General features: G+C 33.5%; 1 protein-coding gene across 1 annotated transcript; it reads left to right on the top strand.

The window, feature by feature from the left end:
- Positions 1-924: 924 nt before the first annotated feature.
- On the top strand, positions 925-6,042 carry LOC109812884 (uncharacterized). The gene is made up of 2 exons (XM_083062756.1): positions 925-5,271; positions 5,544-6,042. Exons 1-2 carry the CDS (start codon positions 1,821-1,823, stop codon positions 5,909-5,911), a joined length of 3,819 nt encoding a protein of 1,272 aa, XP_082918882.1. The 5' UTR covers positions 925-1,820; the 3' UTR covers positions 5,912-6,042.
- Positions 6,043-16,824: the final 10,782 nt, after the last annotated feature.

A 16,824-nucleotide genomic window follows, 5' to 3' on the forward strand; every position in this document is an offset into this window, starting at 1 on the left:
AAAAATAAGTGTAAAAATATTTTAAAATAGAGTAAAAAATTATTTTAGCTCCATTTTGTAAAATTCACAATTTTGGTATAAATTTTAACCATTTATCTATTAATTGTCAAAATTATAATATTTAGATATAATTTGATATTAAATAAATGATAGGATAATTGATATTTAATAATATTTATTTTAAATTATATTTTTAATCTCATTTTTATTTTATTTTTATCTCTTGTATCATTTTTATGTAGGTAAAAAGGAGGATCAATAAAAGTAAAATTTATTTTAAATATTACTAAATATTAATTATTATATCATATATTTAATGTCAAGTTATAATAGACATTACGATTTTAACCATTAACAAATGAACATTTAGCAATTATATCAAAATTGTAAATTTTACAAAAAAAATAAAAAATTATTGTGAAATTAAAAATTGTAAGACTAGAATTATAGATTACTTATTGATCCAAATCTAATTTTCAACAACAACAAACAACATATCTTTTAAAATATAAACAAATTGGCCCCAACTCAAATCATTTTAAATAGGAATATATGTAAAAAAATAATTAATGAAAATTGTAAAATATTAATAATAGTTTTGGAATAAATATAAAATCTAATGAGTTTACGTAATAAAAATCTTTATTGGACCAGTTAATTGGGCCAACAGAAACATAATTGAGCGGGCAAAACGAAAAAAAGACAGAGCTTTTGGAGTTGCCCACAGGGTTTACTGCAAACCGTGTGCAACCAATCAATCAGAGAGACGAAACGCTGCAAAACGACATCTTGGTTAGGTAGATCAAACCATTAACCTTTACAAGAAAACATTAAATATAGGAATTTCAAAACCAAATATACCCTCCTTTTATAGCCATGCACACACAACTCTTCTTGCATCTGCTACTACTGTGTTTCATCTGTTGCGCATACGCGTTGCTTCAGAAATCACACAAGACAAATATTGAACAACCTACGTGGCTTACGTACGATATGACAAATGCTTTCTGTTTCTGAGGACTCCATTGACTTCACACAGCATTTGCAAAGTACAAATGCATAACTCCAAAATCACTAAACTCAAACACACAAGTTTTGAAACGGAAATTCAACCGCTCACTTTCTCAATACGGTTCTTGTTTCTGTTCAGTAAGAAACCAAGCAAAATCCACCAATATTTTCCCTATATCGGTTCACCCAACCACTATATCACCCTTCTTCTCTAACCCCATATCTTCATGACTTCACGTATTCTTTTTTCTTTTCTTAGTCTCTGATAGCTTCTGTTGTCTCACATCACAAAATCTTAATGGTACTTTATTGGTTCATTTATTTCCTCCTTTTTTTAATATATATATTTCCAATGCTTTTTTCAACCCCCAGTTTGACTTTCAGCATTCAGTTCATCTCTTATCTACATTTAATGAGTAACGTTAATGCCTTAATGGCTATTGGCAACTATCGCCGGTGACTGACACAGTTGCATTTTCATTTATAGTCATTGATATGCTTTGACAAAACCATGCCATGCATGATGATGATGATCAACTTATCAACTTGCTTACACATACACATTTCCAGAGAACATGTGAAACCGAAAGGATAGCCCATAGTAGCTTCCCCATTCAGTGTTCCTTCACATGAACCTTTTTCGTTTCTTCTAAACACGTTCTCGCAATCCAAGAACAACCACCACCGCTTCAACCTGCAACCAATTAACACCATTAATTTTCATCTGTCTCTTTGTTGACAACTATTGAAAGTTGTAAGTAACCCTCACACCTCACTCCCTCAATACTCAATCACTGATCACACCCCAAATGAACGAAGCAACAATGAGGATTTCAACACATGCAATTGTGCTCCTTTTGATATTTTCTTGTGCACTTCTATGCCATGGCAATGAAAGTACTATGAGAGTGCTTTTGGAGGTGAAATCTTCGTTCACTGAAGACCCAGAAAATGTTTTAAGGGATTGGTCAGAGAACAACACAGATTACTGTAGTTGGAGAGGAGTGTCATGTGGTTCAAAGAAGATGTTAGAGTTGGAGTTAGAATCCAAACCTTTGGATAATGATGACTCGGTGCAAGTAGTGGTGGGACTCAACCTGTCCGAGTCATCACTCAGTGGGTCAATATCACCATCACTCGGTCGTTTGCAAAACCTGCTCCACCTTGATCTCTCTAATAACCGACTCGAGGGTCCCATTCCACCTACCCTCTCCAACCTCTCTTCATTGGAATCTCTCTTTCTCTACTCCAACCAACTCACAGGCCCTATCCCCACCGAGTTCGACTCGCTTCTGAATCTCCGAGTTTTGCGAATCGGTGACAATGGACTCACTGGCACGATTCCCGCGTCACTGGGGAATCTGGTCAACCTTGTGAGCCTTGGCTTAGCCTCATGCAGACTCAATGGGTCAATTCCACCCCAACTCGGTCGACTCAGTGAGTTGGAATATCTGATCCTGCAGGATAACGAGTTGACTGGTCGGATTCCGTCTGAATTGGGGAACTGCTCGAGCCTTATAGTCTTCGCTGTTGCTGGCAACAGACTCAACGACTCAATCCCGAGTGAGCTGAGTCAACTCGGAAAACTTCAAACTCTGAACCTTGCCAACAACAGCTTATCCGGGTCGATTCCGAGTCAACTTGGTGCGCTGAGTCAGCTTAGATATCTTAATTTCGTGGGGAACCGGCTCGAGGGTAGTATTCCACCGTCTTTGGCTCAATTGGTTAACCTTCAAAATCTTGACTTGTCAAAGAATATACTGAGTGGGGAAATTCCAAAGGAGTTAGGGAACATGGGTGAGTTACAATTCTTGGTTCTCTCTGAGAACAAACTACATGGGACCATTCCAAGAACCATATGTTCCAATGCAACAAATTTGTTGAGCTTGATGATAGCAGAGAGTGGACTTCATGGTGAGATACCAGCTGAGTTGGGTCAGTGCCAATCACTGAAGCAACTTGATTTGTCAAACAATTCTCTCAGTGGGTCAATACCTAATGAGGTTTATGGGTTGGTGGGGCTAATTAGTCTCTTGCTTCACAATAACACCTTGGTTGGTTCAATCTCTCCTTTCATAGGGAACCTCACTAACATGCAGACTCTTGCATTGTTTCACAACAGGTTGCAGGGTGGTCTTCCCAGAGAGATTGGGAGGCTGGGGAAATTGGAGATACTGTTTCTTTACGATAATATGTTGTCAGGGAAGATTCCTTTGGAGATTGGAAACTGCTCAAGCTTGCAAATGGTTGATTTCTATGGAAACTATTTCAGTGGGGAAATTCCCTTCACCATTGGGAGGCTGAAAGATTTGAACTTTTTGCACCTCAGGCAGAATGAGCTTGAGGGTGTCATTCCCCCCACACTTGGGAACTGTCATAAAATGAGTGTGTTGGATTTGGCAGATAATCAGCTTTCAGGTGGCATTCCTGCAACATTTGGATTCCTCAGAGAGTTGACGCAGTTCATGCTCTACAACAATCATCTTGAAGGTAGTCTTCCTCACCAACTTGTAAATGTAGCAAACTTGACCAGAGTGAATCTTTCAAACAACAGACTCAATGGTAGTTTGGTTGCATTGTGTCGCTCGATGTCTTTTCTTTCTTTTGATGTCACAGATAACCAATTTGATGGTGAAATACCCTTTCTCCTGGGAAACTCGCCTTTCCTTGAGAGGCTGAGATTAGGTAACAACAAATTTTCTGGCGAAATTCCAAGGACATTGGGAAAACTCACTATGTTGTCATTGTTAGACGTCTCAGGAAATTCACTCACTGGACCAATACCCGATGAGCTTTCCTTGTGTAATAATCTGACTCACATTGATTTAAACAACAACCTTCTATCTGGAAGCATACCATCATGGATTGGAAGTTTGCCAGAGTTGGGAGAGCTTAGGCTCTCATTCAATCAATTTCATGGGTCTATTCCACCAGGCCTATTCAAACAACAAAAGTTGATTGATCTTTCCTTGGATAACAATTCTCTTAGTGGAAGTCTCCCTGATGATATTGGAGGCCTTGCATCCCTTAATGTACTCAGACTTGACCATAATTTCTTGTCTGGACCAATCCCTCATACAATTGGTAAATTGAGCAATCTTTATAAGCTGCAGCTATCAAGGAATCACTTTAGTGGTGAGATACCAATTGAGATAGGAAATATGCAAAATCTCCAAAGCATTTTGGACCTCAGTTACAATAATCTCTCTGGTCATATCCCATCTTCACTTGGCATGCTGTCAAAATTGGAAGTACTTGACCTTTCTCACAATCAACTCAGTGGAGAAGTGCCTTCGATAATTGGTGAAATTTGGAGCTTGGAGAAGCTTGACATCTCTTACAATAACCTTCAAGGTGCATTGGATAAGCAATTCTACCGCTGGCCACATGAGGCGTTTGAAGGGAACCTTTATCTTTGTGGAGCCTCTCTTGGAAGCTGCAACTGCAACCGTGGTGAAGCTTCCTGCAATAAGCCATTAAGCAACACAACAGTGATTATAGTCTCTGCACTTTCAACTTTAGCTGCTATTGCTCTTCTTGTACTTTTTGTGATCATCTTCTTGAAAAACAAGCAAGAAATTTTCAGGAGAGGCAGTGAAGTGAGTTTTATTTTCTCCTCTTCATCGCGAGCACAAAGACGAACCTTGGTCCCTCTAAGTACTGCTCCTGGAAAGCGAGATTTCAGGTGGGAAGATATCATGAGTGCCACAAACAACTTAAGTGATGAGTTCATAATTGGTTATGGAGGTTCTGGGACAGTCTACAGAGTTGAATTGCCCACTGGAGAGACTGTGGCTGTCAAGAAGATTTCCTTGAAAGATGAATATCTGTTGAACAAAAGCTTTATAAGAGAAATCAAGACTCTGGGGAGGATCAAGCATAGACATCTGGTGAAACTGGTAGGCTGTTGTAGCAATAGAAACAAAGGAACAGGTTGGAATCTGTTGATATATGAGTATATGGAGAATGGAAGTGTATGGGATTGGCTTCATGGGGAACCCCTCAAATCAAAGGGGAGACTTGATTGGGACACAAGGTTCAAAATTGCTGTGGGATTAGCTCATGGAGTGGAGTACCTCCATCATGATTGTGTGCCAAAGATCATTCACAGGGACATCAAATCCAGCAACATATTGCTAGATTCCAACATGGAGGCACACTTGGGAGACTTTGGACTGGCCAAATCACTCATTGAGAATCATGAATCCAATACTGAGTCTAATTCTTGTTTTGCTGGCTCTTACGGTTACATAGCCCCAGGTAATGTTTAATCATACTAATCACTAGAATTGTTTTTTATCTCAATTTTCTTTTGGAAAATGCTAGCCAGTGCCTTAAGGGTATTGGTTAGGGAATCAAAAATAGAAAGTTTTTGTTGGAAAGTGTATCCGCACATTCTGTATAACTTTATTGTAGTTTTTGATGAAAACTTTTTACATATAGATTCTTTAACCAATGTTTTAAGTAAACCGGTTAGAGAAATCCGTTTTTCTTTGTCCAAATGTTAACAATTGATATTTCTTAATTTCTAGAGTTTGCATACTCACTGAGGGCCACAGAGAAAAGTGATGTGTACAGCATGGGAATTGTGCTTATGGAACTTGTTAGTGGTAAAATGCCAACAGATGCAGATTTCAGAGGAGAGATGGATATGGTGAGATGGGTGGAGGTGCATGTGGACATGCATGGCACTTCATGCGATGAAGTGATGGATCCTCAGCTGAAACCCCTTTTGCCTGGTGAAGAGTTTGCTGCTTTGCAGGTGCTTGAGATAGCCATACAGTGCACAAAAACTGCACCACAGGAGAGGCCAACCTCACGCCAAGTATGCGATCTTCTTCAGCGTGTGTCCAACAACAAAAAGGTGGAGTTTGAGAAGAAGAATTTGGATGATTACTAGTGATTTTCTATCCAACTAGTATTAAACATGAAGGCATGTTTGGCTGTTTGCTATTATTGTCTTAGGCTTTAGAGTTCTATGTGGAATAATACTCGTTGGTTGACTTCTTGGGAGTAATTTTAACATTTGAATCTGCGTGTTTTCTTACAAAACTAATCCAATATAGAGATTCTATACCAAAAGAAAAATCCAATTCAGATTTGAAATTGCAAATGTTCCATCTTATCATTAGCTAATATCGTAGTAACACGATACATACGAAACTGTTTGTGAGTTGTGACGTAGGACTATAATATTTTGTTAATAAAATTTACTTGTAGTTATTTTAGTTAATTTATAAAATAAAATTATAATATATAAATTTTATCTCTCTTATTTGTCATTAGATTGTCATGAGAGATAAAGATATTAGTATTCCATATCAAAGTTTTTGCAATCTCACTAATATCAATTAATTAAATTGGTAAATGATAATTGAAAATTTTAAGATGTGCAAGAAAAAATATTTATTTATTAAATTTCTCTTTTCAATAATCAACAAGAAACATTAACACATATGCTCGCATTCTTTAATATGAGCAAAAGATGAAAAATAAAATTAATGTTTTAATACTTGCAATCTTTAATGTGAGGAAAAGATGAAAAATAAAATTAACTTATTTCTTATTAATAAAAACATGTAATTATATAAAATAAAATAAATAAAAAAGAGCGAGGCTCTAAATCATTTTTACAAAACCTAATAAATTAATTAAAACTCTTATTAATTTTATGAAAAAGTATGGGTGTAACATGAATCGAACACAGATTCTCTATTAAATAGATTGTTTTCAAAATGTGAGTGTATGTGTGTCTAATTATGTCAACAAATGTGTCTAACTATGTCAACTCATTGAGTTGTTATATTTGTATTAGTATATGAGATTTTTAAATTAATGTATTGAATTATCTAATATTCATGAGTTGTCTTATATGAATATTAATACAAATTTAAATTGGTCACTTACGATCATGTTATAAATGGTCCACACATGGTTGCAATTTTCAACATTTTTCAAAATTTGGAGGGAAATTTTATAAAATAAAAAAATATGTGAAGATAAAATTTGCAATAGTGTGAAAGTTCAGAGGCACAAAATACAATCAATTTTGATGCTTAGCATTTCATTTGTATTTTAATCAAATATTGATGAGCTACAACTCACAACATTCTCAAAACATAAGGTAAAATATGGGAAAACAAAATATTTGGAAGCAAAATTCACGAAAATGTGAAAATTTGAGAGTATAAAATTTAATTAAGCTTGATATTTTATGTCATCATATATACATTCACACTCACAATATCTAAGTTCTTAATTATGTAATATACTCCCTTTATTTCATTTTGTTTGACGTTTAACATTTTAGCGTAAAATTTCTGAATTCAAAAAAAAAAAAAAACAAATACTCCCTCTACTTTATAATAATTATCATCTTAAGTTGTTTTATACAAATCAAGAAAATTAATAAATAAATTAAAGAGAATAGTAATTTTACAAAATTAATCTTATGTTTTTCTTTTTTAGAAACAATTTAACATAATAATCACTTTTTAAATAATATTCTAAGAGGTATAATATAAATGAAAAATAAGTATTAATATCGCATTGGAAGACTAACATATACACTTTGAGACCTGTGTTTTTGACACTTAATATGAGACGAATGCAGTATGTAACATCCCAATACACTTTCAAATCTTTTGAAAATTTCCATTAATAAAATAAGTATTAAAAAAACACATTAATTAAAAATACATTATTAATGATTAAGAGTATAATAAGAAAATAGCATTTATACCAATGGAGTAATATCAATAATGTTTAATAAAATGAAGTAAAAGATATAAAATATCAATAATAATCATGCTTAAAAAAATAAAAAGAAATAAATTAACCATGAAATATGTAAAAAAAAATGATATAATAAGAAATTATTCAATTCACGCACGTGTCCAAAAATTAATTTACCAACTACAAAATCATAGGAGTATTCACGTAAAAAAAAAAAATCAAATCCGAAATCTAAGAATATATATATTTCAAATCTACAACTTATTTTTAAATTAATTTGTGAGACCTGTGAACCCCTTACTCATTTTCTTCTTCTCAACTCACTCTCACTCTCACCCTCTCCTTTTTCTTGTTGCTGATTTTCTTCTTTGGGGTGACCTTGGACTGAAGGTGTTGACCAAGCTTAGGCAGAGCTAGCTGAAGATTGTCTCTCTTCTCCGTTCGTTTTCAAGTTTCCTCTTCTTCTCCGATCTCCGTGGTCCCGAAGCTCGGATTTTCGCATCAAGGTAAGGGAAGCTAGTCCTTTGATTTGTTTGGCTGAAAACGAGTTCTAAGAACTCTTTTGTGGTATAATGTTTGCTACATTTGAGCTGAAAACTGCTGAAATTGATGAATTGGGGGTCTTCGGGTTTTCGAGGTCCTTGCGGAAATTTTGAGTAAATCTTGATTTGTGTTTGCATGTCGAAAATGAGACGTTTTTGTTGATACGTGGTGAGAATGGGAACTTTTGGCTGGGTTGCATGTTGATTTTCGCAGGTTTTGATGGAATTTTCGAAGTAGGTGAGGGGTCCTGTTTGAATTCGCGCTGAGCGCAGTTCTTCGCGCTGAGCGCGACTTGAAATGGGGATTCACTGGGTGAATCGCGCTGAGCGCGGGGAGAACCGCGCTGGGCGCAACAGACCTCTGTAGGTCTCTGGTTGAGACGCGCTGAGCTCGCACTTGAACGCGTTGAGCGCGCATTTGAAGTTCCGAAATTGACTTCATAGTCTTCATGAAAGTTGTAGCATTGGATGTTAGCTTTCCAATGGCGCTGGAATCACCCAAAAAGGAGTTTTAGAACTCCAGTTATGGCTGTTTTAGTGAAGAGAGGTCAAGCTGCCAGCATTACGTATAGCTGTTGCGGTTTTTTTTTTAAATTTTTAACAAGGTAGATGAAGGAATTAGGACTTGGTGTCTTCATGAGAGTTGTAGGAAATCTTCTTATCTTTCATATGAGATAAGGATGAGCATGGTAGGAGTAGTATAACTCATGATGTGCTATTTTTCTATGAAGGTTGCCATTTCACATTTAGTGATTTGGTTAGGTTGAAAGTTGTTCTAAGTACTTAGGTTGATTGGTGTTGTTTGGGTGGGTAATTTGACAAGATAGATGAGTTGTAAATAAGAGGATTGGGTCGTATTATGTGTTGAACATGTCGTACGTTGTGAAATTGCTGATCATGCTATTTTATGTTGTTGATGATGAAATGCTACGCTGTAATGGATATATATGTATATTGTCGTGCTGAACTGAGTTGTGAGTAGTCAGTTGTGTTGTATATTACCTAGCTATACTGAATGCTGATTTTGATGTGCTGCGCTGAGCGCGGCCCTTGTCGCGCTGGGCGTGAGACTCCTTGGGAGTCTCTGCCTTGTGGGCGCCGGGCGCAATTAGTATTGCGCCAGGCGCGAGTGAGCCTTGAACTCTCTGGCTGAGTCCCGCCGGGCGCGGGCGTACCTACGCTGGGCGCGCTGGCCCCCTGGTGCTCTCTGGTTGCACTGCGTTGGGCGCAACCACGAGTGCGCCGGGCGCGGAGATGTAACTTCACTAATGGATGTTAGAGGTTGTTTATGTTGAGTTCAAGTAAAAGCTGTTGATTATAATTTGAGGACTTGTGGATAACGCTGCTTGTTGATGTTGAGTTGTGCTAGTTGTAAATTGTTGTAAGTTGCCATGTTGAGTTGTATCAGTTGTAAATTATTGTAAGTTGATATGTTGTGTTGATATTGGATGTTGTAGGCCGTAAGGCTGAGGTGTTGTAGGCCGAAAGGCTAAGGTGTTGTAGGCCGAAAGGCTGAGGTGTTGTAGGCCGAAAGGCTGAGGTGTTGTAGGAGATCTCCAAGGTGATATGCGTGACGACGCATTGTGTGCTTATTGCTGATTACGCTGTAAGATCGATGAGTTGTGTGCTGATGATGTGAGATGTGTGCTGTTATGGCTAAATGATGTGGTACTTTAAATGAATTTTGTTAAGTTGATTGATGTGTTGATTTGCTGTGCTGATAGGGGTAGCTGTTTACTATTCATATATTTATATATATGTATGTCATTTCTTTTCACTAGCTTACCCTTTGTTGTTTCCATGTGGTTTGGACTGCGATGATCATACTAAGTATGGGAGCAGAGCAGGGTTAGGCGGGTGGCTAGTGGTGAGTCTGCATCTGGCAGGCGGAGCTGGATCCTTGTTGACGCTTTGTTGTTTTCAGCTACTTGGTGTAGCCGTTGATAATGTATTTTGTTTTTGTACACTCTAACTCTAGTCGGATAGGGACTTTGTATATATTTATATTCTAGACCCTATATTTATATACTTGTCCTTTCTGTCTGGCGTTTCCGGTGTACAGTGGTGTGTGTAGTGACCAGCCGGGTCGTTACATAATTAATATAGTATAAAATATCCACAACATCCAATATTATAAAAAGATATTCCAAACAACAAGCAATTCACTAAAGATTAACTTTTTAATATAAAAGAAAATAATTTGGATAATGCATAAATACTAAGTCATTGTTTAATTTTATAAACTGCAATGAATTTAATCAATTTAAAGGTGAGAGAAGTTTATAAAATAAAATTTTTGGATTGGAGGTGTAACACCCCAATTTCTTTAAAAGGATATTTTTATTAATAATGGCATTTCTGTAATTACTGAGGACATTTTCGTAATTTTATAAAGGTATTAGGGGCATTTGAGTAACTCGGAACGGGCTGTTCCGAAAGTGGAACGGGCCGTTCTGAGCATTTAAAATAAGCTAAAATTTTAGGTTGGGAACGGGCCCAGAACGGGCCGTTCCAACAAAGAGAACGGGCCGTTCCGGAGGGAGAACGGGTCGTTCTGCTTTTTGGGAACGGGCCGTTCCGGTTTTGGAACGGGCCGTTCCAGTTGAGAAATTTGCCCACGTTTGAAGGATCCAGAACGGGCCGTTCCGAAATCAGTACGGCCGTTCCGGTTGCGCCAGGAGGCCTATAAATAGGGGCAGGGGGGTGAAAATTTGGTACAGAGGAGAAGAAGTGAAAATTTTAGAGAGAGAAAGAAAAGAGAAAGAGAGAGAGAAAGAAAGAAAGAAAGAGAGAGAGAGGGAAAGAAAAAGAGGGGATCCAGAGGAGGAGACTCTGCCCAAGTTCCAACTCCGCCTATCCAGGTAAGGGGGGGAGTGAGAACCTCGCTCAAGGGTGTGGGGATAATTGTTGGATAGTTGTTTGTCGGATTGGCCCCCAATCCTTTGTCGTTATTCTGTTTAATTTCTATTTACTCTACTTTTTGTTGAAGGTGCCGTTGTTCTGTCTAAATTTCTATTTACTTTGCTTTGCTTTTTGTTGAAGGTGCCGTTGTTCTGTCCGATTTTCTATTTATTCTACTTTATTTTTGTTGAAAGTGCCGTTGTTCTGTCTGATTTTCTATTTACTCTACCTTTTTCTTTGTTGAAGTAATAAATGAATATGAAATTAATGTTAATAATAAATGAGTTTTAATATGAATAAGAATGCTCTCTGGATCTTTGTGAATTCCTGTGCGGACCTTATGAGGAGTATTTATGACATGACCATGTGAAATATGGACAAATGACATGAGACCTAAGAATGGACTATTGAGACAAACTATGATTATGATACTATGACAAATAATGACATGATGTACTAACTGAAGTTATGTAATAAGTTAAATGTTGAGTTAATGAGATTATAAATGTATGACATGCATCATATGCATATATTACTCCAGGTGTGCCGCTGAGGCCGCATACCCACGACTAACAAGGTGTACCTTATGGTCACCCACGACTAACAAGGTGTACCTTAGGGTCACCCACAATGTAACATGCTAACAAGGTGTACCTTATGGTCACCCACGACTAACAAGGTGTACCTTAGGGTCACCCACGATGTAACATGCTAACAAGGTGTACCTTAGGGTCACCAGTGATGTAACCAGGTGTACCTTAGGGTCACCAACGATGAATTGTGAATCTTCCGTATGGCGCCACATGCATGCATTTATGAGTTGAGTCCATGACATCATAAGCATGATAAATGAGTATATATATGTGATATTGACTATTTATGTGTATTGTTTACATGTGGCTTATATATGTTGTGTGTGTGTGTGTGTTATCTAGCAGTTATTTCTGCACCTGAAACTGAGTGAGATGTTTCTCACTCCCTTGTTGTTTTTGTATATGTTTTAAATTGTGTTGCAGATGATCAGCATCATGAGGATGTTAGTGATGAGGCTTAAAGGCTTCAATTGGACATGCTCTGATAGGATGTGACATCGGGGCATAGTTATTTTAGTTTAATATGTTATTGTTTTTATAACTTTAGTTTCTCTTCTTTTGTAATTTCTAACGAAGAGATAACGTAGATAACATGTATAATTCAAGGAAAATATATGTTAAGAATTATAATTTGAACGTTCTTGATAAAAGACTAAGATGTACATTTTTGTTATATTTTTATTATATGATTTGGGAGTATAAATTAATTCCTAACCAGGAGGCACTACCACCTTTACTGGAGTTAATTTATATTTCCTTTATTATTATTTGTATATATATAATTTCTTGTTTTACACTAAATTGTATTGAAAATCTTAACTTCTTTTCTTTTATAATTTTTACACTGGAGTTATGATTTATGAGTTACGAATGTGAATCTTCTACCTTGTTATATTTGAAATATTTGTCAACTATGAAAAATTTTATTTACCCAAAAAGAAGAAAAGAAATATTTTATCGTTACATTTGTTGTATATTAATAATGGGGTAGAGGGTGTCACAGGAGGCACCTCAAAGGGGATAGCTGGCCCCAAGATTTAATGCGGCTGCATACATAAGACAGGATTTAAACCCCTGACCTTGCTTAAGCATAGATCAACCACTACCATTAAACCACACGCTCGGGGTTGAAAGAAGTTTGTAAAATACTCAAAAGAATCTAAAATTAATATAAACAAAAAATTCAAAGCAATATTTAATTGATATAAAATGTTTTTGGTTCTAAAAAATTTTCAGCATTATTCCATAATGATAGTTAGGCGAAACTTGAGTTTACATCCATGACATTATAGGTAAAATTTATATTGAATAATCATAATTTTTTTTAATTGTGGTAAACTATTTTGAGTGTCTCAATTTATATATTTACTTTTTATAAAATGAGTGTCTTAAAATTTGTGTACTATATAAAGTTACCTGTAGCTAGTTAATGTCTCAAATATACAAATTATATCCTCTCCTATAACATGTCATGACTAACAATTAGCTTCTCTTTTTTTGTACACCGGGAAAAGATGACTAGCAATTGCTTTAATATACGATCGAAATTCAAATTCAAATTCAAATTTAAATTCTTCCATAATTAAAACTCATATCTATCAAAGAAGCTACAAATTTAAATTCGTGCTATTAATTGCGTCATAAATTAAAACAAACAAATATCAATCAAAGCAGCAACAAATTAAATTTCAAATCATTGACTAATTGAATCTTACACATACAAGAAGCTACAAATTCAAATTCAAAATCGTTCCATAATTTATTCTTACGTAAAATCTAATTTAAATGAGTTTTTCGTAATTAAATTTACACTCGTAGTTATTTATAATTACCGGGTAGATTAGGGATATGGCCCATCCGATGTATTTAAGTTCTGACTCGTGAAATCTATATTTTTCACGAGATGGATAAATTTGGTATGTAAAATAAGTGGTAAAAAATTATGGCTTTTATTATACACACTTCCATTAATAAATAATATTTTTCTTTGTTTATTTTTTAAATATCTTTTATCTGAAAAATATTTGCTAAAGAAATTATATTTTCAAAAAGTACTTTCTAAAAAAAAATTTTAGAAAGTATATTATGAAAGTGTTTTTTTTTTTCTTCTAAAAAATATTTTTCGAAAGTATAATTTTTTTTTGCTTTCAAAAAATATTTTTTAAAAATGTGTTTTACAACCCAAACTTTAAGAGTAAAAATATATCTCTAGAAAATATATTACGAAAGACAACAAGTATTTTTTGAAAAGTATTTTCTGAAAATATATTTATTTTTTTCTTCCAAAAAACACTTTTTAAAAGTATATTTTTTTTTTTGCTCTTAGAAAGTGATTTTTGAAAGTATGTTTCATATCTCAAACTTCATGAGTAAAAACATACTTCCAAATGAAAAGAAAAAAAATACATTTTCAAAAAATAATCATAAATAAATTTACTATTTTATAAAGTACTTTCTAAAAAAATTTCTTTCAAAAACTTTTTTTACAAAGAAAAATATTTTAACTCTTTTGAAAATTTATATTAAGAATAAAAAACACAATTTTAGAATAATAATAATAATAATAGAGTATTATTTATAATTAATAATTTATCATAAATCAATAGATCATGTTTTTGGAAACAAAATCTTCATATAAGTTTACAACCTTTTATATAATGTATGCAATATTAAAAATAGAGTAAAAATTTGAAGTTTAAAAATTATTGAAATTAAGAATGCAAAAATATAGTTTAAGTTGAGTCGGTGGAAATCTTGATTGTTATTGAGAAAAAAGCAAAAATAAAAAAATTAAACCTAAAAAGAAGAGAAACATATGAATTAGAGAGGGGTGGAGTAATGAAGAAAAGGGAAGGAAGAAGAGGGATGAATGAGAAAAAAAAAAGTTTTTGAAAGTTAAATTTATTTTTGAAAAGGAATAAGTTAAAAGGGTATTTAAGAAAATTTTTGACAAAAAATTGAGAAAGGTGTATTTATTTGAAAGGAGAGATGTAATCTGAGGATAAATGGACCGGTTTGCAAATCTAATGAAAATATGAAAAATAAAAATAAAAAAATTTCAAATTAAAAGAGAATTTTTTTTCTCTCCTTTTATAAGTTATGAAAATTTGATATATAATTACATTTATAATAAAATGAAACATTTTACATAAAAGATCAAAGTCTTGACATATTAATGTTTGCATATTTTAATAAAATATCAAAATTTATATTCTAATAAAATATCAAAATTTTAATGTCTTATAAATTTAAAAATTTAAATACATCGACCAAATATTAAAACATTAATATCTTAAAAATTTAAATATATCACCTAAATATTAAAATCTTAGTGTCAAACCAAAAATTTGATATAATTATACTTGTTTAAAATTAAAAAAAAATGAATAAAAAATAAAATGAGTCCGCAACCACTCATGTCGGAAGCATAATGAGCCACTCCGCAAACCTTAGTCGAAGTACCCACTTCACTTCTATTTATAATGTCCGGTGGTGACCATATATGTTCTTCAAACATTTCACAACTTAATTAAAAAAAAAATTCACATCTAGATTCTATTACCTTTACATATATACTTTTTACCATTCAATTTAAAATTAAAATTTGGTATTTATTTTGCAACTTTTTAGATTTAAAAGAAGAGGAATTAATGTTCATTAATATTCATTTTATGAATCACCGGTACAAAAGAATGAAAAGTGAAAGTATTTCTTTTTTTAAAGAAAATGAATATTAGATGTAAATAACATATAATGTGTATTGGGCTCAAATATAAAAAAATAAAAATAAAAATAAAAAAGTTACAATTCGATCTACTCATACAACATAAGTTAAAAATAACATTGTCTACCTTAAATCCTTACCAATCATTTTTGCAATCTCTTTTATTCTTCCACCAACTTACCATTTTTTAACATATCATATAAACAACACATCATTGGTTGATTCCTTTTATCTTATTTTACCAACCCAAAACATTTAAACATCTTAATATAGCTTCAGCAATTCAATTAACACAACTTCAATATAATACCATTCAATTCAAGTAACTAATAACTTATCATCACCAAACAACTCAGGTCAACTTATATAGTCTTTAATCTTATATAAAAATTACATGTTTTAATATCATCTTATAACATATCTCAACATAGGCAACACATGTTTTATTCACACAATACTTATTGCTTTTAACTCAAACTAACTTAAAATCATCATATGAATCATCACCAACTTAACAACTTAAATATAATTATTTCTCAAGTTTATCACATTTAGCATCACACAACATATTATATCCAATTATTTATACAAAATACCTCAAAACAACTTAAAAGGGGTAAAAACAACACAAGAGACAAAACATCTCTCGTTAGGAAAGTTTCAACTTGCTAGGCAAGATGGACTCACTTTGGTCCAGTCGTTGAGCAACCAAAGTGAGTCCTAGGGCTTTCAAAACTTTGATCCTCAAGAATCTTAGTTCTACAATCTTAGGCTAAAAGATATTCACCAATTTTTAGTTTTAGGAAAAATCCACAACCTCAAATTCACTCAAATGCTTAAATCGTAACTTGGAGTTTCTACAGACTTTCTCTCTAACTTCTCTCTATAAATCTTGAGTTATTAAGTTTATTTTCACAAAATTCACCTTATAACCTCAGTCCTCCTCAAGCTAACTTTAGACTTAAGCTATATATTCTATAATTTAAGCCTAAGGTCATCTAAATTCTAACTCTCACCATGACACAGATAGAAAAACACATACAGCAACTCAAAATAACATAAAACATAACTCTCAAATAAATATATGACTAATATAAAATAAATAAATACATAAACATGGTGTTACATATACAAAAAATTAAATAAAACTTATTAAAAATAAAATCTTAATTAAATGAAGAGTATTTTGAAGATGATATTATGAAATAGGATTTGACTCTTCTAAAATGAAAAAATTCATTTTAGAAAATAAAGTGCAATAATAATTGTTAATTAAAATATTAATGATGGATATTATAATTAATTTTAGATTTTATTA

Source organism: Cajanus cajan, chromosome 1 (genome assembly GCF_000230855.2).
Source record: "Cajanus cajan strain Asha chromosome 1, NIPB_CcT2T_4, whole genome shotgun sequence".
Lineage (NCBI taxonomy): Eukaryota > Viridiplantae > Streptophyta > Magnoliopsida > Fabales > Fabaceae > Cajanus > Cajanus cajan.

Excerpts from the sequence above, each read along its gene's own strand:
- LOC109812884 (XM_083062756.1), top strand. The coding sequence starts at position 1,821 with ATGAACGAAGCAACAATGAGGATTTCAACACATGCAATTGTGCTCCTT. Across the intron at positions 5,272-5,543 it reads TTACGGTTACATAGCCCCAG|AGTTTGCATACTCACTGAGG; the intron begins GTAATGTTTAAT and ends CTTAATTTCTAG.